General features: G+C 37.2%; 1 protein-coding gene across 9 annotated transcripts in view; it reads right to left on the reverse strand.

Moving 5' to 3' along the window:
* The window catches only part of RBFOX2 (RNA binding fox-1 homolog 2), a 63181-nt gene that overhangs the window by 14226 nt on the left and 23252 nt on the right, over nt 1–25703 (reverse strand). For 2 of the 9 annotated variants that reach the window (XM_053469073.1, XM_053469077.1), the window contains exons 2-10: nt 16056–16280; nt 15460–15603; nt 14592–14645; nt 8865–8957; nt 5821–5881; nt 5469–5522; nt 4427–4522; nt 2912–3047; nt 14–56 (exon numbers count right to left, since the gene is read on the reverse strand). In XM_053469073.1, the coding sequence (XP_053325048.1) occupies nt 14–56; nt 2912–3047; nt 4427–4522; nt 5469–5522; nt 5821–5881; nt 8865–8957; nt 14592–14645; nt 15460–15603; nt 16056–16280 (906 nt within the window). Of the gene's footprint in view, nt 1–13; nt 57–1122; nt 1163–2911; nt 3048–4426; nt 4523–5468; nt 5523–5820; nt 5882–8864; nt 8958–14591; nt 14646–15459; nt 15604–16055; nt 16281–25703 lie in introns of all 9 variants that reach the window. The other 7 variants (XM_053469076.1, XM_053469074.1, XM_053469075.1 and 4 more) reach the window with 7 other exon arrangements.

Genomic DNA, 25703 nt, shown 5'->3' on the forward strand with positions numbered 1-25703 from the left:
GGAGGGAGCCTACCTGAGGTAGTTTAGGGTTTAGAATTGGTTCCTGTAAGACTAGTCTATAACAGAACAAAAACAATATTGAAAACCCAGAGGGGAAAATGTCCGAAATATGTATATATAACAAAAACTTATGAATAACACAACAAGCCTGTAGAGAGAAGGAGATTAGACAAAAGAGGGACCGTGCCCTCTCTTCCCATCCACTCATTGCCCACCTCAGGATCCAAAGATTGGGTGGGGGCAAGCCAGCCTGTGTACCAAATCAATAGTATGACATGACATTTGAAATATACCCCAGTTTTCCCCTAAGCCTCAATTCAGAACTTATGAATCAGTGGGATCAAACCACAGCTTCTGAAAGTAAAGATGTTCAGAGGAGAAAAGAGAAACAGGTGAATAAAAAGAAGGCCAAGACAAGAGGAGACAGAAGACAAAAAGTGAGACAGAAAGGTAAAAGGGTAGTAAGGAAGGGGAAACAAGGCAAATCCCAGGCAAACCCTTAAAGAAAATATAAAAAATTAAAAAAATATAAAAAAAAAATGTAAAAACTGCCCTACATCATGAGCCAAATAAAAGAAAAATTTCCAGTCTCCTGTTTCTTGCACACAAATTCTGGTCTGAAGGAGGAAACCAGTCACAAGAATTAATAATAAATTATTTTTATTTATTAAAAGTCAAGTCAGGTTGGAGCCAAAGAGTCTGACGGTAGCGGGGAGGCGACCAACACCATTGCATGCATTATCTGAAAACCCCCAAAACATTAAGATCTACCACACTGCCACCACAACACCTTAATCTCAAAATCTACCATTCCAACGGCCAGAGCAGTGTTTAAATCAGCATGCCTGCATTCCCAGACACAACACTTCACTGATGTTACAAATGATAACAAAATACTACAATGAAAATTAAAAAGATACGGAAGTAATAAGGCGCGGAAATGAGAAATAATAATAAAAAAAAGGACAAAAGATGTGATATGGATGGGAATTAAGGCTGGCTTGCACGGGCAAAGAGGAAACGGGAAGCAGAAAGCAGGGCAGGATTAGAACTGATTGGCTTTTTTTTTTTTTTTTTTTTAAATAAATTGTATTTTTTTGTGGTTTATCATTGCATACTTACATATAATTCAGTGCCATAAAATCCATCCTGATATAGCACACTATAGAATCACACCAGGAAAGGGGGGGATAAAATGATAATAAAAAAAACAAACAAACAAAAAAAACAAAACACATTCCGGTTATTAACAGCAGCTGCATGCACCATGCCATATAAATCATACGCAGGCAAGAGAGATGTATGAATAACCAACCTTTTTTACTCCCACCCCCTTGTATCTGCAGTTATGACATTGTCCTAGGTTTGCAAAGCTGCAATGTCTTCAGAAAAAAGAAACACCCGCTCTGGCATCTAACTTAAAAAAGATTATTAGCTTACTGTATAAACATAACTGCTTAAATCTAGTAACAATTTTAATTGCATTTAATAAAAAACACTCTAGCATTTAAAATGGCTACCTAAAACTAAGTTATATATTACAAGTTTGTTTACTAAAAAACAAGCCCCACTTGCCATAAAGTCTGAGGCATTATACAATATAGCAATGCTACATGAAAAATAAAAACATAAGTACCACCCACGGTCTGTGTAATCTATTCTAATTTGTCAGTTAAAGGAAAAGTTGTTAAACAGTATCATTTAATGCTATGACCACAATCAGTAAAGCAAATAGTTTGCGTTACGATTCCTATAAAAATGGATGTATTACTGCCCCCTTTCAAGAAAATGGTGGGGTTTAAATGAGTCGCTGCATTTGTATTCTAGTCTTTTACTTAACATGATTCTAAGTGCGATGTATTGTAAAATATCTATCCAGAGCTAGAGAGCTCAATGTTTTGTCTAAGTGTAACAGAACCTTTACGTTCAATGATACTGATATACATTATACCCCAATTAATGTCAACATTGTAAACACGTGGAAGAATTTTTGCACAGGTAAACACTGCTAGTACAGCTTTATTTGCAATGAGCCTTCCTGTAATGGAATTCATTTAATCCACATCTGTTGTAAACATTTACTGTGAATGTATAGGTTTGGCCAGGAGTGGATGTTAATATTTCTAGTTATGGTTATTCATACATCACCTAAGTATGCTCACCCAGTTATGTATGAGGCCAAGATTCATGCGTGTCAGCTATGACTGGTCACACACACACACACGCCCACACCCACAGGTGCAGTTATTAACAAGCTCCAAAATCAGCCTCCTCCCCGCTCCCCACAACCTAGCACATTATCGCATGTCCCCGTGTAAAGTGAATTATCCCTTTCTCTTCCTTCCTCTAATAATGCTGGATCTGTTCTACCCAGAAAGGCACAGAGCATAAATTGGATCCATCCTTTCTCATTCTTTCACTTCTAATTGTGTTGGGGGGGGGAGAGCTACAGGCAAATACAGCACATGATAGACAGTGTATTTTATAAAGTGTATGCATGTGCCTTGCACTGATATTATTTCACTTAAAACTATATTACTACATTGATGCATTCTGTTTATTCAAGTGCCAAGTGACCAGTAATGTAAGATAATTCCTCTGTGTGTATATGTATATACCGTATATATATTTCTTGCCTACATGTATAACTGCGTGTAAGCATGCTACATTTCTTATAGAAAATCCTGCTCTGTCTGTGAGCTTAAGTGAAAAGTAATCTGTCAGTGGCACTGTATATGAATATTACATCACATACATATATATATATATACATATATATATATATATTTAAAAGGTATATATAATCATTTCTACAGTTAAACTCTGCTTCTTCTAGCAACAATTTCCCCATCTCCTGCCAATAGGAAATCCCCCGTCTCTAAATTCCTTAGCAGACGACCCATTCACTTACCCAGGATACGTGGGGATTGCTGTAGGAGGCACTGCCCTCACTGCACCATACACCGTCCTCCCTCGGCCTCTCAGGTGTGCCCCCCTGAAGGCAGCTGCTGTAGTGGCTGCTGCAGTGGGGTAGGGGAAGCCAGGAACTGTTGAGAAGAGAAATAGTAGACAAATGGAGGGGACAGAGCATTGAGAAAAGAAATTGGCGGTGGAGGGGGGACGACAAGAGGTGAAATATGAAAATTGCACGAAAAAGTTAAATTAGAAGTTTTCAAAACAACTCTGGTTCCTTTCATGCCATGCTTGGGCATAATGGGACTGTCATGCGGCTGCAACCAACTGACGATGGTTTAACAAAGTATCACAACAGGGAAAAGTTTTGAAGCAGCCATTTGTTTTCAAAACTGATAAATATGCAAAACATATTGGGTTTGATCAATATTATAACTCTTTAAATCCTCTCAAAATATTTTCTCCTGCGGCCAGTGCAGCACTAAGAATATCAAAGTTTCTTTATCACACACACAAATGAGTAAACACTCACTTCAGAAAATGGATATAGTACATATGGACAAATTCACTGGGAAGAACTCAGTGGTGCCAGCAGCTAAAACACAATCCTTTTCTCGTCATAAGAGTATTTATCTGGATGTGCAGTCGGGAACAGCAATAACCAATGTAAGAGAAGCTATTGTTTTGGCCAAGCAGAGAGATCTGACATAATTTAACATTGCATATTTGCAGAGACATAAAACTTGTCAGCAGTTAAGAACCATTTAGTCAAATTGTCATCTGCTGTAAAAAGCTCAAACCTCATTTGGACCGTGATCCTCTCTTTCATTCACTGTTTTAACCTCTACCACTTCTGCTAAAATGCTACTCCACTTATGTACTACATTCCTCAAAACGCTTTGTGCTTCATTTTTGAAACTGTATTATGACAAAATGTGGTCACGCACTGCAAGTTGGTTGCACGATAAAGTAATTAAAGCATTTACATTGAACAAGCTTCAGGAGATTGCATGCTAAATGGAACTTTGAGAAATTATATGTGTGTATATTGTATTAACAACTACATCAAACAAAATACCAACAAACAATAACTCTGGCAATGGCTTTTGTTTCTTATCAAATAAAATATTATGTGACATTTTACAGACAAAAAAATCAATTTCCAGAAATTCCCCATATATAGTTATCACTGAAACAAATGCAATAGACCATGTTTTGCATCCATACGAGACAATCATATCAAGTACAAAATACCTGCCCCCCCACAAAAAAGTTCTTCCAAGAAGAATCTGCCGTTGATAATAAGACCTTGATTTTTCTCTTCGATGACAAAAAAAACTTGTATGTTTTAAGTAAGGATCGTGTCTTTATGGAACAGGTATGAGTTTTTCCCTTCCACCCCCAAACCCCAGTGCAAATAACATCACCCGCACGTGCAAGAACGAGCAGAAAGACAGGACAGTTGCCACAGGGATTCTGGAAAGTTAAAGGGCCCATTCCACTCCCTACTTACTGATCAACGGAATGTACGTGTTAACCCCCCGTGGTCCAGGTAGGGGGACACCAGCCTCAGTGGCCAGAGAGACGTCAGCTTGGAGCCCTGGTGCAGCTTTGGGGTGATTGTTTGGAAATTTAAAAGAAAAAAAATACATAAAGAAATAAAAAAAAGTTTGAAAAAAGAAATATAATGAAAAGGAAAGAAAATCTTTACCTTAAAAGGTCACCCCCAGTATCATGCAAAAAAGCAGACATTTAGACAAACAGTACATACTGGATGAGGGCAAAACAAAGTCAATGGTCAACAATGCAACATATACCTAGATTAAAACATAAATTGCATTGCCCCCTGATTATGTAGTGCGTATATAATTTGGAGTCTGGGGAAACAGCAGAGCTTACGTTCACATAGATGGAAAATTATTTAACAAAAAGGAAAAACCTGTTAAGGCCTAAACAGATGTGCCTGTTTATACTCTACTATAATTTCCATTTGCTTGACTGTACTAATGCTACAATATTGTTCGTAAGAAAATAAAAGTTGTTTTAAGGTCTTCAGACCGCAAGTGGACTAATAGCAAATTAATAGTTTGTATCTATTATTGTAAATTGGGTGCTACATCCAGGCTATTTTTTTTTTTTTTTTGATATTTGCAAGTGAAACAAAGTACTGTCCATGAAATTCTCATGAAAAGATGTCTACATGCATTAAAGGTGGGAACAGCATTAAGTCAACAGAATAGGGAACAATTAACTGTATAAAGCAGACAGCTAGAAGCACATCATGCTAGTTTGCGAAATCACACATTTATTATATATACAAATATGTAATCACACATGTAGTGACCTCTCCCTCTGAGGTAGCCCCTGAGTATCCCGATTGTCTTATATGGAAGTGCCACATCACCACTGTATTTCAATCAAATTACCACTAGGTGTCCCCATAGATCTTCAAAAGATCTTTCCTTCTAGTAAAATGCTACTCCAGTTTGTTTAGAGACAACCATAATCTGACTTGGTTTTGCCCTCTACTTTTTACTATTCTGTTGGATATTTACCTGCATAAAGCTCTGGTCCATACACAGCTCCTACAACTGGACTGAGCTTCCAACCTGAAAAAAGTATATTGTGCAAAAATATCACCAAAATTCACTAGGGTGAGCAGTATTTTGAAGGAAAATTAATGTATTAGTATTGTGATTGATTTGACATAGATGACTACAAGATACTCCAAGAAATTATTAGGGTGCATGGATTGCATTTACGACTAATGTTAGTAATGTAATTAAATATGCTCTCATTTTGATGAAAGGAAAAGAGAACTGCTATATGTACAATATTTGCAAATAATAGTAATAATAATATATGGTAATCTGTGATTATTTAATTTCAGAATAATGAGACTCTCACCATTTCCATAAGGAGTCACAGTTTTCTTATTTGTCATCACACGAGCTGTTGCATTGTTCACCTAACAAAGTTCCCCATTTGCCAGGAGGGAAGAGAGATCTAGTTAGCAAACTGTGAAACATCCAAAATACATATGCAGCAGCCCAAGTGACCGTTGTGATGCCAGAGTAAACTGCAAAACTTTGCAGAATCGTGGTATCATATTGTCACTTCTAATTCTTTCACACACCACATTCACACAAGGACAATGAAAGGAGTAAGGGCATGCAGTGAATGAAATGCTCTTGGGGACATATATTAAGTTTGAAAAGGATTTTTAAATACTAAATAAAGTGTGCATCTTTCCTTCAGATGATATTTAATGGCATTCTAATACAAACAAATGTGTGTGTGTTTTATCTTGTCTAGGTTACAAATCTAAAATATGTACCGGTCTAGAAACAACTTGATAAGTATATAATTCTATGGACAACTGGAAAAGACCAGTGGTGTGGCTTATTCTTATTTTTTGGGTCATATCGAAGTCTATTACTAGGTTTAAGGAAAGTAAAGTGGGCAACACAACAGAGAATACATGAGCCACAGGGTTGAGCAGTAATAGAGGGTCATGCTGTGAGTTTTAGTAAGCTATTAGGTACATTTTTTTAATGTGTCTACACAAATCTGAATGGGTCCAGGTTTAATGTCTAAAAAATTCTGCTTCTGGCCATTGTTTGCCTCTCTTGAGCTTGTACAACTAGCAACACGAGCCAGATTGCTCTTCACATATACTCCAATGTTATGTAATCAGAATGAAGATTTTGGTAAAAGGTATAATGGTAAGAGGTTGAGCTCATTTTCTATTAATAAAATAATGTATTGTGTAATGTCAACAGAAAGTAAAGGAAAGTGAGAATTAATGTCATAAGCAGAAAAAAGTAAAACACAAAAAGAAGTCAGGCAAAATAGAAGGAAGGCTGCACCCAAACAGGATAATATTGGGAGCCCAATAACACCCCCAGTAGGAGGCAAATAGGAGAGCACAGGAGCCCACTAACAGATCCCTTCGAATCCCATTATGGTACGTAGTAGGAAGCAATAAAGTGCACCCACACAATGGACATGAAGCAATAGGACCCTAGTTCTATCCTAAAGGGGGCAGAGTTGACCCATGGGAATGTTCAGCAACAGGACAAACGCACACATCCAACAAGATGAAACAGCCATCAATAGCACATCTGTGCATACAGAATAAGACAATAGGAGTAACATAAGCCAATATGCACAGCAAGCAGGATTAAAAACAACCCACCACACACATCAAAGACACAAGGAGAATACAGAGGGGTGGCTGTTCTACTGGATAAGCAAATTATTATTCTTAAAACATAAAAGTAAAACAGAAAAGGAAAATGAATAAGAGCTAACCACTCATACAGACACATTCTCTACTCGGTTGCATAACCAACCCACCATCCCACCCACCCCATGACCCCCAACAAAACATAAGGGAAACAAATATCTTCAGATGAACAAAATATAAGAAAAGGATAAGTACTACAGGTACAAGTTGTAAGTAAGGATTGCATGCAGATAACAAGACCCTTAAGAATATTAAATAAAATGTTACGGTACAAAGCGATAGAAAGCAGGAAACATTAGGGCCAGAGACAAAAGTGAGAGGGAAAGATAAAACATAGGGAATGGATGTTGAATGAAAATAGTGCAATATGGTTTTAACCCCTTTAAGCGCAAAATAGTTTGAATACATATATTGCTGGGAAATCTCATTTTAAATGGGTTAACAGAGCCAAAGCTACATTTTCTAATGATAACTTATTAGAGTTTAGCTTGACTAAATGCTCTTTTGAAATTGCATATAAAATTACCTTACTCCATAATTAAGGAATGCAAATTGTAAAATGCATTTATGCTGATTATGCTTGCATTCGCAAATCTAAGACTTTTGTAAGAATGTCCCTAAGCATAACTGAACGTGTACCTTTCATATGTTCGCTGGACGATGGAGAGCTAGTTTTACTATGCCTCCAGGGTATGGTGAACCAATTTCTTTGTTAATTTGGGGTATTAATGAAAAACCCAAATAGCAAGGCATCATAAAAAACTGGTCAGTTTAGAGAATGGTATGTGTAGGAAACCTGGGGTAAGAATGGAGTGGTTTTAGACTGATACATGAGCCAAGGACTATGTGCATAAACTGTAAGAAACAAACAAAAACAAAAAAAACGTGTGCATATGCAGAAGAGAGAAAGGGGAAAATGAGAAAATAAAAATGAGGAATACGAAACGGAGAAAAAGCGTAGATAACGTGTAAGCAGAAAGATAAGCAGGATACAGAAAAGTTTATGATCATATGCACAAGGGGAGGGAAAAGTAGTTACAATGACAAAAAAAAACATACAATGAAAGAAATAGCAATAAATAAAAAAGAAGCAAAGCAGAGTTTCACACAAGCATAGTGTAGGACAGCACAACAGAAAGTTCATTGAAAGTAGTCTGCTATAGTACTAAAGAGGCAATGTCAGTGGAATTACAAGGGAACTGAAGGTGTGTTACAAATTCATGCAAGTGGAGAACAGTGAAAGGAGGAATTAGGTAAAATAACCAGAAGTATGTGGAAAAGGATATGGAGTAAATGTGGGAGGAGGTAATTATGTTTAAAATGAACATGAAACATAAAGGTTATAGACATAACACAGGAATAATTCATAACAAATGAAAAATAGAAGTGTACAAAGATGTAGAACTAGAGTATTAAAAAGTGGAAAGGAAAAAAAAAAAAAAAAAAAAAGAGTTGACATGCATTTACAGAGATCTGAATAAAGTGTATGTTAAATGAGTGACACACATACACATACACACATACACATATATGTGTGTGTATGTGTGTAAATTTCAATCACACACAACACGTATGTATACACACAAACATATATATTAAACAATAGTCTGGGAGAAGATAGGTAGAGTCAGAGGAAAGAAGGAGTGGGGGAGTGCAGCTTTTGCCATTTAGCAATCTTTCAGTTTCAGGTAAAGACATGCACCTCGATTTTTCGCCCCTCAATCACCGTGCTGTGCAATTTCTCCCGGGCCCGGTCAGCATCCGCGCTAGTTTCAAAAGTTACAAAACCAAAACCCTGCGTGCAAAGGGGAGACATACATGCAAATCATTAGAGAAGGGAAGGGGGAAAGAGAGAGGGGGGCCAGGAGAGGGTGAAGGGGGCACGAGAAAACATCAGCCGCCAGAGAGCCAGAATCGAAACTTAAAAGAAAAAAAAATAATGTCAAAGATTTATTATTTATGTTTTTTAAAACTTGGCAACAGTAAAGATCAGAAAAACACAGAGCACTAATTTGTCATATTGATGCTGCTCAGACACATGCAGTGTGAAGGAGTAGTGAAAGTGAGGAGACCTCTGCAGGAGGATAAATAAAAAGGAGGGAGAGGTAGGGGGTAATAAATAAATAAATATATATATATACATATTTTATCAAAACTTCCTCAAGACATGTGAGGATCCATGTGCAATGACATGGGCGTAGCAAGATTGATGGTGGTGACAGGTATCTCCAATTCTGGATTAGAACCATACATAATTATTAAATCCAAACTGCCACATTTTATGTCCGTCTCTGAATCTATTTAAATTGAAGTCTTACTACTTAAATAAACATATCACACAACTTAAGATACTTCATATAACTAGGTGACATGATGATACAACTCCCCCTATGCAAATGAGCAATGGAATATATTATAAAAAATTTACATTCAAAATGATAGTTAAATGTTGCAAAATTAGTTATTTTAACAGATACTGTACATAGTAAAGCCAAATACTGGTATTTGCCATCAAGTTTGCAACTTCTAAATTGCAGATAGAAGTGAAAAAGAAACCCTGGTACAGATTACTATTAAATGAAAGACTTAAATGCCAGCGTTTAAGCAGGATTTGGCATTTTAGTTGTAAAGCGCTGATCAATTGAGCATTCTAACCTCTGATGCAAAGACGCTGTGGCAGCAAAAGAGAAATATAACATTTGCAGGATATACCACTTTCCACCACCTACAGTTAAAGGCAAAGCAACTATCCAAATGGACACTTTTATGACAAGGTGTCAAGTGATGTACTAATTAACGGCTGTTGATTTTTTACTGTTAAGCAGGTATTCCCTTAGAGAACAGTAGTTAGCATTCAGATCCCCTACCTTCCACCAGCAGTTTACTATTTACATCACCTGCTATGTAAATGCTGAAACCACATGCCAATACACAAGACCACGCTCTCTTTGCCAGTTGAAATACCCATCACCAGCATTAATCTTATTGAGTGCAGCCTTAGTTATCAAATTACAGCTGCAAATTAGGGTTTTATGGATAGGTTTCATGAATAATAATGAAATCTTATATAAAAATTAAAATATAAATGTGAAAGGAAACAAAAAAAAAAAACAAAACAAAACAAAACAAATGAGGGGTGTGTACGTTCCCTGTCCGAGAAAGTAAAAATTTACCATGAAACTGTACATGTTAATTTATAACCGACAAGGGTTTGCCGCCTCCTATGGACTGTTCAGAACACAAAATGTTATCAAAAAACATAAGAACATAAAGAAACAACAAGAGTTAACAGTTAACACTTTTTTCACTTCTAAAAAATACAGCAAAAACAATAAGAAAAAATAATCTGATACCAGTAAGCAGCCATGTAACTTGGCCTACATTTAACATACATATATATATATATATATATATATATATATATAAATACACACGTCTATAAATGTTTTGTTACCATAGCATACTCAAAGATATAATAAACAAATAGTTAAAAAATCAGCAACCGTTTATAGGGCATTTGCTCTTGGCACATTTTCACAGGTTGTAATAATAGGTTTAATTTCAGACAAGTATTTTAGATTTTCATTCCTGTATTGCATTTTCCCCAAAAATGCGAAACTAAAAACATTTTTAAATCAATGTTCCAATCTTTGAAGAAGAAAAAAATATGAATCCCTTATGCCTTGGAAAAGCACCCAATCTCTTTCACAACAGAACAAAATAATAAGCAGCAGAGTTGAATGTAATAACCTTTTATAGTCAAGTCAGTGCGGATTGGGAACTAATCCAAGCACCAATTAAAGTAGGGAAAATGAACACTGTAAGAGTCAAAATGCATTGGGTTACAACACCAAAAAAAATGTTTTTCAATTTGATTCAAATAGGTATTTTTTTTTTAACCCTTTTGGGAATTGAAAAAAAGGTTTCCTGTGCATAAATTATAGGTCAAGTGTGGCATTTACCACATTTCTTAATATTCTGAAAACATATAAGGAAACATAAAAAACAGCCAGTATCTAAATAGGATAGCAATGCTGATGTAGTTTGAAAAAGCAGATATCACTTTCCCAAACGCTTCATTTTACAGTAAACTTATATGCAAACAAACAATGTGTTATAACAGAAATCCACCTTATGCCTATACTACTATGCGGTTTAAAAGGTAATTTGTTGTTGATATTTAAGTGACTTTTGCTTCCATTTAGTAGAAGTTAACCACAGAAATTGGAGGTTTATTCCCACAGTGCAGTGGAATATGGTGGAACTATACAAATCAATTTCTAATAATTCCAGGCTGGTAGAATAAAAGTGTATACAAGAAACCTTCAGTCAGTATGTTTAACTTATTAATTTAATAATGCTAAAATCTATGTATTGAACTTTTTTTTGTGTTTTTTCTATATCTTCCAAACTTAAGTTATACAGACAAATGACTTTGCCTAGCCGTCTGTTCAGAAAGGAAAATACACCGTAGACAGCATTAAGTTATTACAATGTGTGGTTCCTCTTTGGAGTAATGTGATCCCTTGGGTTAGAGTATTACTTTATGAAACAATTTGATTAGTTCCAGAGTCTAAAAAGTGCTGAATGCTTAAACGGAAAAGAATGTTAAAAGTATCAAACTGCCACGTATCACATTCTTTTTCACAAATCCAAAAGGGTTAAAAAAAAAAAGTAGGGAAAGCTCAGTATTAAACCTGTTAAATTAAAACAGATGTGGATGGAAAAAAAGATTTATTTATTTTTTTTTGTTAACCACAGAACACATTGCCTTTTACATTAGGGCTAAAGCTATGCTTTAAATTATTCCAAGTCTTTACATGTATTTTTAAGTGCCCCTCAACTTAGTTAGGAATAGAAAGCTGAAGAAGGTCTGAGGAGGTCAGAAGCCAGGAGCTAAAAGAAGGTACATATAAATATCAATGCTTTCAGAATCTAAAAGTAAAACAAAGTCCCTGGATCTTACCTGAAGGTGGCTAATATTATACACACACCGCATACATAATTTCTATCAAGTATATACCGGTATTATGGGGAAGTGCCAGGACAGTTACTAAACTATCCCAATATGTTTGCATCATTAATAAAACACAACACAAGGAAAATAATAAAAAGCATGAATCATTTTTTCCAGTGTCTTTAAAGTTGCCATGCTTTAGAAATGTGCAGCCCACTATCATTGGATGTAGTTTAAAATTACAAAAGGAGAGTAAAATAAATAAAAAAATAAAGCTGGTCACATGAGAATAAATATTTTATCCTTGTTAGAACTTAGGTTTCTCCATTCCTACAGCCTCCTTGGCACCCCTTTTCAACTGCCTGTTGTGTTTTTCACTTCACAAGTGAATTCAACATTGTCAGATCTTACACATGAAGTTTCTATCCTTTGTGGCTCACTTTTCCTTTGCAGATTATGTTTTAAGCATCACAGGTTATAATATTGTTAAATGGACAATTTACTGTCCTCTTCAGCCTCGCTAAAGAAGAATTAATACTAAAGTACTCTGTGGGTGTACGTATTCTTCAAAAATGAAGAAGAAACAGGAAATCGCTTACCAGGTGTAGTAGCCGCAGCTTTGCAGCTGCCCTCCTCCTGCATGGTCCAACAATTCTTGCCACTGATTGGCTGCTTAAGGAGTGGCAAGAAGGGGCTCACATTGAAATCAATGGCAGCACCTTCTATGTGCTTTTTCCACCCACAGCATTCAACAATTTAGTGCAGAAGAGGACTAGCTGGACATTCCTCATGCATGGAAAATAGCTGGGGTGGGGGAAAGCACAGATGCATATGGCAGGATTCTACAGAATCCCCAATATATATATGCATAAGGAACACATCAAAAGGTTAAAGGGACCACACAGCTATCATATGCATTAAACTGCTGAACAGATGCTAAAACAACAAAACTACAATTAAAATAGTTGTTTAGTTGTAAAACAAGCTAGTGCAATTTGTCTTCAAAATAGATGCCAAATATAATATGGCTTCATATCTGATCACTAGTTCTTTATTATTGGTTGTTTTTTTTGGTTAATGATGTGGTCCGCAGCTATCTAACACTGCTGAAAATGCATGGGAAGCCACAATTTCCTTTGGTTTCTATATTCTGTGGGGAAATGGAAACCAGACTCTATAATGCTAAAAAAAAATCTCTACAGTGTGGGGTCAAGAGAAAATGTCTCAAACAAGATGAATGCAGATGAGAAAAATATTAAGATCAAATGTGAAAAAATATTCAACATTAAATGTATTTTTTTTCTTAAAAAAAAACACAAACAAAAAAAACCTCCAGTGTTCTATTAGAAAAATATATCACAACTATTTCTTTGCCCAGTCCTTGAGAGTTTGCAGAGGAGTTGTGGCCAACACCATGAGGTTCCACCAGCTACCAAGACTGAGCTGGCCATGAATAAGGCATTATAAAATGTGCGAGGAGACTGAAGAAATTACACTGCTTTACTTTGCATTAGACCGGCCCTGTGGAGCTGTTGCTGGAGCAGAGGCTATATGAGGTTCTCCTTTTCTGATGTATGGAGTGAAGGAGCTGAAACTCACTTGTAAAATGGGAATCTTTCATTGAATAGCCCCAGGGAACTCAATATTCAAACATTGACAGTGATGATTATTATGTTTTATTAAAGATTACCAGACAATACAAAGTATGTACATACTGGTATTGTAAAACACATATATAAAAAATATTCTAATTTTGTTTGTGAATTATTGCAGGAAATTAAATTTAAAACAAAACAATATGAATAAAATTAGAGTTAAATAGAAGAATTAAATTTACTTGGGTTTTTTTTAGCAGTGTTTTGACTAAAAACATTTTCATTTATAACTAAACAATGTTACGTTTAAGATTTCATTTCTGAATCTGCTGGTACTTCTATGCAGATCATCTATTCAGTGGTGTTCTCAAGGCAACTATTGTATCAAGGTTCCTACAAACACAAATCTCGAGGTGAGATGGATAAAATAATTAAGGTGCACTTAATCTCATATATGGAAAATATAGATGCATTTACCAAGACACGTATTCACAAACATCAACACAATAACTGAGACCTGTGAACCACTGACCTCAGCCAGTTTAAAATATGGTTTGTTCTGACCTCCCCAAACACTCAGCTTCAAGATTTCTTTAAATTTATGAAACAGCATCTTATGAAAGGTTGATTATAGCATTAACCATGAAATGTTTGGGTTAAAATTAAAGAAAATAACATGTACAAATGTTGTACAAGATTACCACACAAAAAAAACAGGTAATGATGATTCTAGAGTGAAGTTATTTCATGAGTAAAGAACCATCCTGTCAAACTTTCATAGGATGCCTGTATCCAGTATTTGAGCAAGAAAATCCTGAACTATTAGTTTTACTTGTATGCTTGTGATAAAATTAAAATAAAACCAATATACGCTTACCTTGGATCCACGTTCATTAAATATAATTTCCACATCGAGTATCTTGCCAAATTGCTATAAGAGGAAGGTAAACATTAAAACAATTATTATCAACCCAAAAGAAAAACACCCCACTTATATTTTTAAACATGTAAACAGTGTACGGAAAAAATGCTCAAACGTTTTGTGTGTGTGTATAAAGTCCTGCATTTACAGTAGTTGCAAGGAAGCACTTGTGCTTTTGGAATATTGCCAAGATGAAACTGCCCAAAGTATCTATATGTAGCTAAGAAAACAGAACATATTCAAGCATGCAAAAAAACAGTTATCTTCACACAAGTACATTTTCATGGATTTGTAAAGTATTACCATGTTTGCTCGATTTTAAGATGACCCTGATTATAAGACGACCCTCCAAAATTTGAATATTAATTTAGGGAAAAAAAGAAAAAGCCTTAATATAAGACTACCCCCCGACTCCCTGGTGTCTAGTGGGGGCAGCCGGTGAACATCTGCATGATGCACAGAGACAACCTCTGCTGCTACCCGGCACTTTGGCTGGGCTTCTATGACCGGAAGGTCATGTCACAGCGGTGCTCCGTCATTGAAGCCCCAGCAGAAATGCTGGGCAGAAGCAAAGGTTATCTGCGCAGGCGTTCAGCGGCTGCCAGGAAGGAGGTCCCCTGCAGCGCCACGGGGGATCTGGATCTTCGTCTTATAGTGAGACCTCTATTTGAGGTCGGATTATAAGACGACCTCTGAAAAAGACTTGTCTTATATTCGACCAAGTATTTAGCAAACTTTCCAATCAATCGTTAAGTACATATTTAGTCATCTGGAAAGCCAACTGCAATGCCTGGAAGACTAATATACAGATAGGCATACTCACCCCAAACATTTGACGAAGGTCGGGGTCCCGGAAACGAAAGGGGATGTTTGAGACGTGAAGCCTTTTTGGAGTTGGTTTGGATTCAGCATTATCACTGTTTTGTGTTTGAGGTTGCTGTCCTTCTGCTTGAGCTCCATCTGTCTGCTATGGGAAGATATGTAAGAGTAGCAAATTCAGTACCCTTTGAAAGCAAATATAGGTAACACAGCATGCTATGATTGAGACTGAACCCTCAGATGAGTAACCTAGCTCTGACAAATACACCCCTGACATTGGGGATAATACTAACTGTCATAGGGAAGACTTCCTGGCTTAAGGGTGCTGAATTTACGGAGTTTAGTTTCTTCAATTACACAATGCATTATTCAGGATCAGCTCAACCATTCTTTTCAGACTACCTTTAAGATGTACACAGGGGCTTGCCTGGGTGAAGTGATTCTGCCGAAGAGACAATATACTACAACAGGGACAAAACAATGCAACACTTGTGATATTACAGTAAAAGTGAAAACTGAGATGATCACGGAAGAGTGGGGAACAAACAGAACGGAACCCAAGGGGGAAAAAAAGTACACACGTGCAAGTAGGTCACATACCGTACTGGAAGCGTTGGCTGTGCTGGTTGCAGGAGCATTGTGCTCTGTGTGGCTTTGCCCACCTCCATACAGAGGAAGCCCATGGTCAGTGGATGTGGCAGCATATTCTGCATGCTGGCTCCCATAATCTGTGGCTAGACCATTTTGGGGTGGTGGAGGGGGGAAAGGGATAGCAGCAAAAGGCTGAACCATTGTGTCAGGAGTAGCAGTTGGCTCCTGGTTACCCTGTAAAATGAGAAGAACAATGTTATGATGAAGAATGAAGACTAGCATTTGAATATGGAGATATGTACTATGCTCCCTTGTGTGGATAGGAAGTAGAGAGCAAAATATCATCAACACAATTGAGAATGATTGGGGGAGAACCAAGACAAGGGAGAGGAGTGGGAAGAGGTGCAGAGCCAAGAGAACTGCAGCATGTGGAGATGATTGGAACAACGATCCATGGCTAAAGATGTTAACAGAAAACATGAGCAAGTAATTATTGAAAAAAAAAGAAATTGCTGTATATTTGGGTAACGGAATAAGCAAAATATTCAGTAAACAGAATGCAGGTATGAATTTACAGCTCCTAATGTGTCGCTGTCCAACAAAACCCCAATATGTTCAGCAACATCTCCTGATGCATAGGTTTGTCAGATTGCTTGGGGGCTACAGGGCCACAGTTAGGAGGTGCATTTTGTTTTTAATTTTGAGATGTGGTCATCCTGCCTCCTGTGTTATCTGGACATCTTTGTCAAACCATACATTTTTGAAAACAAGACACTTCATGAGCATTTCAAATGCCAGGATTTTTGTATTAAGCGGTAAATTCAGGACTATGTTTTTTTTTTGACGGGGGGGGGTTGTTACATTTTGGTGGTACTTTGACATTAGTGGGAATTATTTTTTTTTAATTTAATGTAGGTATGTAGTACCTGTACTCAGCATGCAAAGTTCTTGGAAAGGTCTTGGGAACTTTTTTTTTTTTTTTTTTTTAATGGCCATCACCATCTTGTGAGAGGCAAAGTCTCTTGCTATGGTGCTTGTGACCACTCTCCGGAGGGGTTTCAGTGCGTCCTGGGGTGGGTTTTTGGTGTCGCTGAATACCTCCTAACTTCTTTTAAAGTGGACGGCACCATAGTTAATATGCTGCACATTGACGCTCTGGGGCCCCTACTGCAGCTTTCAGTGTTGCCGAAAGAACTGCCTTAGATCACTTTCTACACTCTGTCCTCTAAGGGTTAAGGAACAGTCTAAAACCTGTAAATAAATAATGCATAATATATTGAAGTTTCCATGGACGTAATTGCATAATACTGCATGCAAATTGGTTCAGGCATTTCTTGTCTAATTTAACTTTTCTGGTAGGCTCCCTACTGAAATCCGGAAGGGTAAACAGTAAGCCTGGACTGGCGATCAGCCTGTTACTCCAGATCCAGTGACTGGGGAGGCCAGTCTGCACACTACACGAGCATAATAATGCAGTGTGTGGCCGCACATATCCATCTATGATCACCAGTCCGGCCCTGGTAAACAGGAAGCATACTTCCTGCAAATGAGCTGTAGCGTTATAATTGAAGTCAATAGGAGCATGTATGCTAACACATGGAAAAAATCTATGAGCAATCTACAGTCCACACAGAACGTAAACTGCATTCTGAGAGTTCTGCTGAGTTTCGCGATAGTGAGATTTTTACAGCAATCTGTTGGAGGGGTCATGATTTGGCCTTGTTTTTCAGCCACAGGATTTGAGAACCTTGATAATGATCATGAGTCAAGATGGAATTTTTTCCCCTGATGGCAGAATTCAAATGAGCTTAATTAGGGGTTTTTTTTGCCTTCTTTTGGATGAGGAATAGGAAGGTTAGGTAGAAGGGTTGAACTTGATGGACTTAGGTCTTTTTTCAACCTTATGAACTATATGTAACTCCTCTGTATACCAAAAGTATTGTAGAGTGAGGCCACCTGTTTGACAGTAAAAACTTGGCAGATATTGGGTCATACAACAAGACACTGATCCCAAGCACACCAGGCAATCTACATCAGAATGGCTGAAAAAAGGGATATTTAGGGTTTTTGCGTATTTTTTTGTAATTTCTTTTTGTGCATATTTAGTAAATGCATATTTTTAATATTTCTACATAGAGTCAAATTCCATTATCTTAACTGTACGTTAGATTTGCTTGTTTACATTTCATACCCCTTCCATTTTCAGATGTATTTAAATTCCTGGAATATACAAACGCAAGGATTTTAGTTGCATGTTTGCTTACAGTGCCATGGAAATTTTTTTGTACTTGAGCATAAAATAGTGTTTACAGTAATTTAGGTTAGCATTGACAAAAAATGATTTTATCTCATTGTGTTCCAATATCTTGCAAAATATCTTATTTGCAGACCTGGAGGCCATTGGTGTTGGTGATGCGATATTTTGAGTGACTTTTCCTTCTAAAAACACCCCACTGAGCAGCTTCTTTATTGCATTGCTAATGAAGTCAGTCCCTCTACAGACTTTAATTAGTCTGTGTCTGGTTGGTTGAGCCATTGTATTGTTTACCACGGGCAATGCGATGGGATTAGAGGTGTTTATTTAGTAGATTGGCCGATAACACAGCACAACAAATGGCTAATATGCAGCTGCCTGAAAACATTATGCAAAAATGAACTCAAAGATAACATTTCAAAAGACTACTTTTTGTTCAGTCTCTTACTAGTAAATAAATGGTGGGAGTTGCCTTTTAAATGTATTATTGGACAGGGGACAATAAATGGGCCCAACACACCCATCAACAACTCTCCCCAGCTGGACACATCATCAGGTGAAGAGTGGAATGTTAAATCCTGGAGATTTGTTCCCCATCATCATACCACTTGAGGTCACTGTCTAGTAGTCTGACTCCCATCACACTGGTCCACAATGCTTTAAAATACACAGTTATTCAAGCATAATTAGGGTTACAATTCTCTAACAGATTGAGTCAGGATATTCCAGTATCTACTTCTGAAGAAGCCCCAGCCCTTGTTGCTGCATTTGATAATATCCTGTTCCACACAATGACTGAAATGTCCTACAATAGACAGGTGTCCACAGCAGTGTGCAATGATGTTCTAGGATGAACTAAATTGAAGTGGATGCAAAAACCAACCGGGCTTGCCCTCACCAATAGCAACCCAAATGACAAACACATAAAAACGTCAACACACCAATAACGCTTAATAAACAACTTCAAAATGTAAACCCAGACAACTACCCAAAGAAGCCAGCTGGCATAATTTATCTATTAACCAGTTCACACCTTCATATTAGGGAGGTAACTTTAACCCCGATAAAAGCCACAACATATTATTTTAACTCTCCCTTTTTTAATGTTATATATTGATTAATAAAAGGGCTGGGAGGACGGACACCTGTTCAGCAGCTCTTCCGTGCTGCCACTCGGCGCTCTCGTGCCTCAATGCCGTTCACCAGACACTTAAGGTCAGTACAGACAGCTAGCAATTTGCCTTGGGCACTGCATTGCCACCACATAACACATGTAAATATGTTTACAGCATATATCCCTGCCACTTTGGGGGCAGCATGAATGTAAACTAGAAGTTACCTACTAATTATATATATATATATATATATTATATATATATATATATATATATATATTAATATTAAAAACTATTGCCTTGTGACCTTTATATTCCCTTACATAATGACCGTTCACTGACCTATTTATCCCCACAACCACATGCCAATCGTACAAGGCAGCAAAAGTGCTTTTTTCATAATAAATTCAATCAAAACATACATAGCACAATTAATTGCAATTTATCATTTAAGTCAATAAATTTCACACAAAAGCTTTGTTTTAGGATGGCCATTTGGGTATGAAAATCCCCAGCCCTGTGTGTTCTCTCTAGAGATTACATATTATTGAACTAAATTAACTAATTTTATCGTGTGTATACATATTTACCATAGATGGAATCAAGTCTATCAAGGATTGTATTTAAATAAAATAAAAAATAAAAAAAATAAATAAAAAATAAAAAATACTTAAACTTTATAGGTGGTAAGTCATTGTTTTACCTAGAAAATTAAGTATCACTCTCTTTTTACAGTTATTGCTGCACATAAAAGTCAGTGTTATTAAAAAAGTTGGACATATGTCATACAGTTTGATCAAGGTACATAATGCTCATAGACTTATTTCTTGCAAATGTTTTCCCACTTAAAAAAATGCTAATTTGTTGTACACTGTGTAGATGGTTACATTTTGCTCTCTTGTCTCTATTGACCTCTCCCCTTACTTTCTCTTTCAGTCCCATCTGATTCCAGGTGACAGAATGACACCCCCATCTCCCCTTCCTGGACACACTATAAATCATTCAGCAGAGGCATAAATATTGCAGGCTGGTGATAAAAGCAGTTAGATTAAAAAGGGTAAGAAGAGCTTCTTGTCTGCAGGCAGTATGAGTGTTCTGTTTACAGGTCAAAATAACATATACTAATATACTCACATAAAATTAAAAATGCAATTAAGACAAGCAGGTCTCTGTAATTGATCACTGCGCTGCAGGACCACCCTTGTTCATGGCAGTTAATGTTATCATTAAAACAAAATAGAAATCCAAGAAACACAACAAGGTGTGGCCATAGGTTTGTATGTATTTTCTTTTTGTGCGGCCGGAGAATTGAGTGAATGCACAGAGCCTGAGTTCTAAATATGTGATGTAGTTGCTATTATGCAATCAGCGGTCACCGAGCATTTTATAAGGTTGAAAATGTTAAAAATTATATATGTTAAAATAAAAAAAAAAAACATTTTCAGCATTGAGCCTGCATGATCAATCCCGTGAAAACAATCAAGGCTCAAGGGGGCTCTTTCTTGCTATAGCCGGTCTGCCAAGCATTGAAGGGTTTAATGCTGTACTATCACTCTCATTAAGCAATCAGACAGCAGGGGAGTGTCAAGCCTGAACTGAAGGTCCTGTGGCAGCTGGGACCAGATTGCCGGTTTACACAATCGCTGAGTCTGCATGATTACTCCTGTAGAAGTGATCAAATGGTCGAGGGGCTCTGTTGCTGCTCCGCTTGGCCTTCGTCAAAAAGCAGCATTGCCCTGAGAATGCCAAGATTGTGGCAACATGGGAGCATTCTTGTACTCTTGATGTACCAAGTACGTCACTGGTCCTATGAAGATACTATATCTCTGGTTGTGAAGGAGATAAGCCAGCTCTTTAACCTTTAACTGCACAGCAAAGTATTTCATATATCATCCTTTAAAAGGATAGTTTAATACACATTCTTCTTTAGAGATGCCTGGAACATTAAACTACTTTCTGAGTACTTGAATAATCACTAATGTCTATGTGGCGCGGATTCGCTGCTTCAAGCATTAAAGTGCTAATAGCAGAGTGTACCTTTAAAAAGTCACCTCCTGATATCCGAGTCTCTGGGTAACAAAGCAAGCATTATTTTACAATTTCCTGTAAGGTGAGCAGAACTTTACAGCAAACAGAAGCAAAGAGGCCAGAGATAAAATATTGGGGGGGGGGGCGACATGAAGAGGGAAAGAAAGGGAGAATATAACATATTGTTTATTTTCACTTTGGAAACAGCACTACATATCTAGTGTCTACAATTATAATATGGCCAATCTGATCACAATGTGAGAGCCTGGAAATTCCCAGGTATGATAGCACCTTTTCCCAACACAAGCAGGCTGATTTGGGGGACAGACTTGGCCCAGGCAGGCTGCTTTAGGGTAAGTGGTGGCACAGTTAGGCTGCTTCAAGGGCAGCAGTGGCACAGGCAGGCTGTTTATGGGGCAGAGGCCTACCACGTCACCTTAGTATATAGTGGTGTTCAGTAAATTTTGTTTAAACTAATTTATTTTTCCAGATTTAATTTTTTTCAGTTGACAAACAGTTTGACAATTTGTGAAATAAATATTCTTGCCAACGTTAATTTTGTGTGTGTGTGTGTGGGGGGGGCACATACAGGATCCGCCCTGGGTGCCAAATACTCTAGATACGTCCTTGAACCTTGATGTTTCATTTGGAGTTTATTATCTCTTTGGGCATTTCCCTATGAGTAAAATCTAAGCAGCCAACATGTAATATAATTAAAAGAAATAAATAGCTCTATATAGATGATGAATGTCACTAATGATGTTATGATGCTGGAAAAGTGGATGCGTAGCATGTTCTTCATTTACAGGGTGAACACTAGGTAAATAGAGAAGAGTGTCAAGAGGATACACTCAAAGGTATTTTATTCCAGTCTCTCTTTACCCCTCACCCGATCAAACTGTTTGTATTACTAGTGAGAGGTGAACTTGCGTGCCTTGGCTCTAAATATCTAACAGATAAATCTCCCATTACCAGAGCATTAAAGAATATCAACGCTGTGCATGTTCTACAAAATAAAAATATACACTTTTAAAGAGCAGAAGACAAAAGGAAAGCTTGTATTGAAAAAATCCAATTTATATGTGCTGTATTGCCCGTGTTACCCGGCTCAGAGTTTAATCATGGTGTAAAAGATTACAGCAGATCATGATTAACTTGATCAGATTATTGTAAAAACGAAAAAGCTTATGCGGGATTTGTTGTCTAATCAGTCTATGCACCAACGCCAAGCAGCAGTTTTCACTTTTCCCAAATCCCATATTCTACAATTCCATAGTAGAAAAAAAAAATGAAAATCATATACAGACTTGGGTGGTTTCCAAATCAAAAATATTTTGGTATCTTTTCCCATTTTCACTAGCTGGTTAATAATTGTGTGTGGTTGTATTTAGTTTTAATCCAACTTTTTTCAAAATCAATTCATATGTTTTCTTTAACATACCGTATTTGAATGCTCTGTGCTGGCTTATCGAGTATAATAGAACTCAATGATAGCGCACTTTACTACCAGAATGGCCAAACTCCCAGTCAGGCATTCTCCTCTGCATGAGTCAGAGCCAGAAAAAGAATTTACCTCTGGAAACACTAAGTAGTGGGAGACCCTACCTTATCACACACACGGAGTCCTAGAACGATGAGCTGCAGAGTCAGAAGGTGAAACATTTTTTCTTCGGAAAAATCAAATAAATTAAAAAAAAAAAAAAAAAGGGTATAAAGCCAAAATGAATAAAGTGGTTTAACAACAAGTCAGTGCTTTTGTTTTAGGAGTATCAGATTCAAAATATGTTTTCAAAAATGCCATGTGCAATTTTCTTTTAAAACCGCTCTAATATTATTGCCTGACTACTGCATACAAGTTATTGTGTAGAAATTCTAGCTGTTATTTTAGCCTAATCTTCTAGGCAAACACATTGACCCCCTACGAGATTGCCTGTGATAAACATTGAAATGGACACTCACTAAAGTCTATGGTGGAACACACTTCATTAGCGCAGCAATAACGAATCACCTCAGCGTAGTGTTTGTCAGTGATATTTTGGGTGTCTTTCACAGGCTAGAGGGATGCAGATAAGGGCTAACCTTCCACTGAAATCACCACATGTATATTAGCAAAACATCAGTGTTCTGATAACATACATTCGGCTGGCTGCTGTTGCTGCCATTATTTCCAAAGCCCCCTGCTTTCAGTAGAGGCAGCTGGAAGAGGAATCAATGACTTCAATGTGAGCAATAATAAGCATGTGCAAGAACTTACACGTAACTCACATAACTAATGGGTGCATGTTCCAATTTGCATGAAGTAAAATGCTTTGTCTCTGTGAAATTGATCAATATACAATATACATTCATTTTGGAGGGTATCAGATGGTTCCACTGTCATGTTATTTACGACATATAGGGATTTAAAAAGCACAGGAGAGAAGTATATTGAAAAGGAAGATAAATATTACGAAAAGAGGGTCAAAGGCTTACATGTAAGAAAGTTTTATCTACCCTTCTCTCAGTAAAGTATGAGGAAAAGTGTCCGAGGAGAAAAGGTTAATACAGTAACCGCTTAACACCTCTGTTGATGCACAGGTAAATCTGCCTGCAGCTGCTGACTCTCCCCAGTCAGCAGAAGCCATCATAACCATTTTACTGCCTATAGATCAAGTATAGTGGTGATCCCAAAGAAGTGTCTATTCCATTTTGCCCTAGGAATGGTGGGAAAAAAAATTCCACCAAACACAGTATAATTAACAATAAAAATATAGGGTAATCAGTAAAGAAAGCATGTGGCCCTTTAGAACAAAAAAATATGTATGCAAGTCTAGTCATTAGGGCAGGCATGTCCAAATTCCGGACATGATAAGGCCCCACAGATAAGTTGCCCAAATATAGATCTGTTTTTTGATATTAAAGGCAGAGTGATTTAACACCTGTTTAGATTTGTCATCCAAGTCACAAAATTAAAAGTATGCCGTTTTCAATAAACTTTGCATAAAATAGTTAATTTGCATTTAATTTTAATGGTTCAAAGAATGTCAGGCAAAATGGACGGCCCTCGCACATGTTCACTTCATCAAATCTGGCACTCTTCGAAAAAAGGTTGGACATGCCTGCATTAGGGTATAACCCCCCCCCAGTGCTGAATGGGTTAAACATGCATGGGATAGGCGTTTGGCTATTCCTAATACTAAGCCCAAGGATCAATTAAGGTTAGGTCAAATTCTATATTTCTATAACCATAACCCTTTATGTTGTATACTGCAGTAGAATAACACATAACTTGGACTGGCTGAAGGCAGACTAATTCTTCTATGGCTGAGCCTATGCTTCTGTTTTAAGGATCTACTTGGATTTTGTGTTATACATATTGTTCCCTAAATCCTTTGGATTTAAAAGGTCCAGGGGAAGGCAAGCCATGTGGGTTTATGCTATGGAGGCTATGCCGACTCAGCAGAGCTCCATAGCCTGGATTACATGGTGCTGCGCGTCTTTAAGACATGGAGCTCATGACATTATATATATATATACACACATACATATACACACACATATATATACGACATCCAAGCAGGGCATCTTCAAAGACGACAGACGACCTGTCCTGGGTCCCATAAAATCTTACAGGGAATCAGACACTGGGGCCACACAGGAGATGTCGCAACTGGCATCTTCAGAGTTGTGATTTGAGAAATATGGATATGTTTAATAAAATTGAGAAGTTCTGTGTGACCTCCAGAATAATAGGAAACATGGCAGGAGGGGGTTAAGAAATAGCAATGAGTGAATAGCTGACAGATAGATAGTGGGTGTATACACTGGCAATAACATGGGGAATGTGATCAACCCAATGTTATTAGAGTACAAGATACCATCACAACAATATATGTATTCAAATATCAAGCACAAGTTTGTTACAAGGGTTTATGACCCAGCACATTAGGAGTGTCATAAAGTTCCTGGGCAACACATACCCCTCCCCACATGATGACAAATGGGCATCTCCTGGAGGCAAAGGGAGAGATTCCTTTATATTTGTATAAGCAACAGTAACACTGAGAGATTCCCCCACATTATTTTACTTTAAGTTTGGGAACTTTGTGTTTTATCCCTATTTTAACTGTTTTGTATTCATTTTGTATGTTCTCTACTACCATTATTTTTGTATAAGCACTGTGATATTCTGTTCAGATTCAATATAAAATTAACCAGTTTTGTATTTGTGCTCTAATTTTGAACTCAGCTTTTGGAGTTAACACTTTACTGCTTAGAAGT

The sequence above is a fragment of the Spea bombifrons genome, chromosome 6 (assembly GCF_027358695.1).
Source record: "Spea bombifrons isolate aSpeBom1 chromosome 6, aSpeBom1.2.pri, whole genome shotgun sequence".
Taxonomy (NCBI): domain Eukaryota; kingdom Metazoa; phylum Chordata; class Amphibia; order Anura; family Pelobatidae; genus Spea; species Spea bombifrons.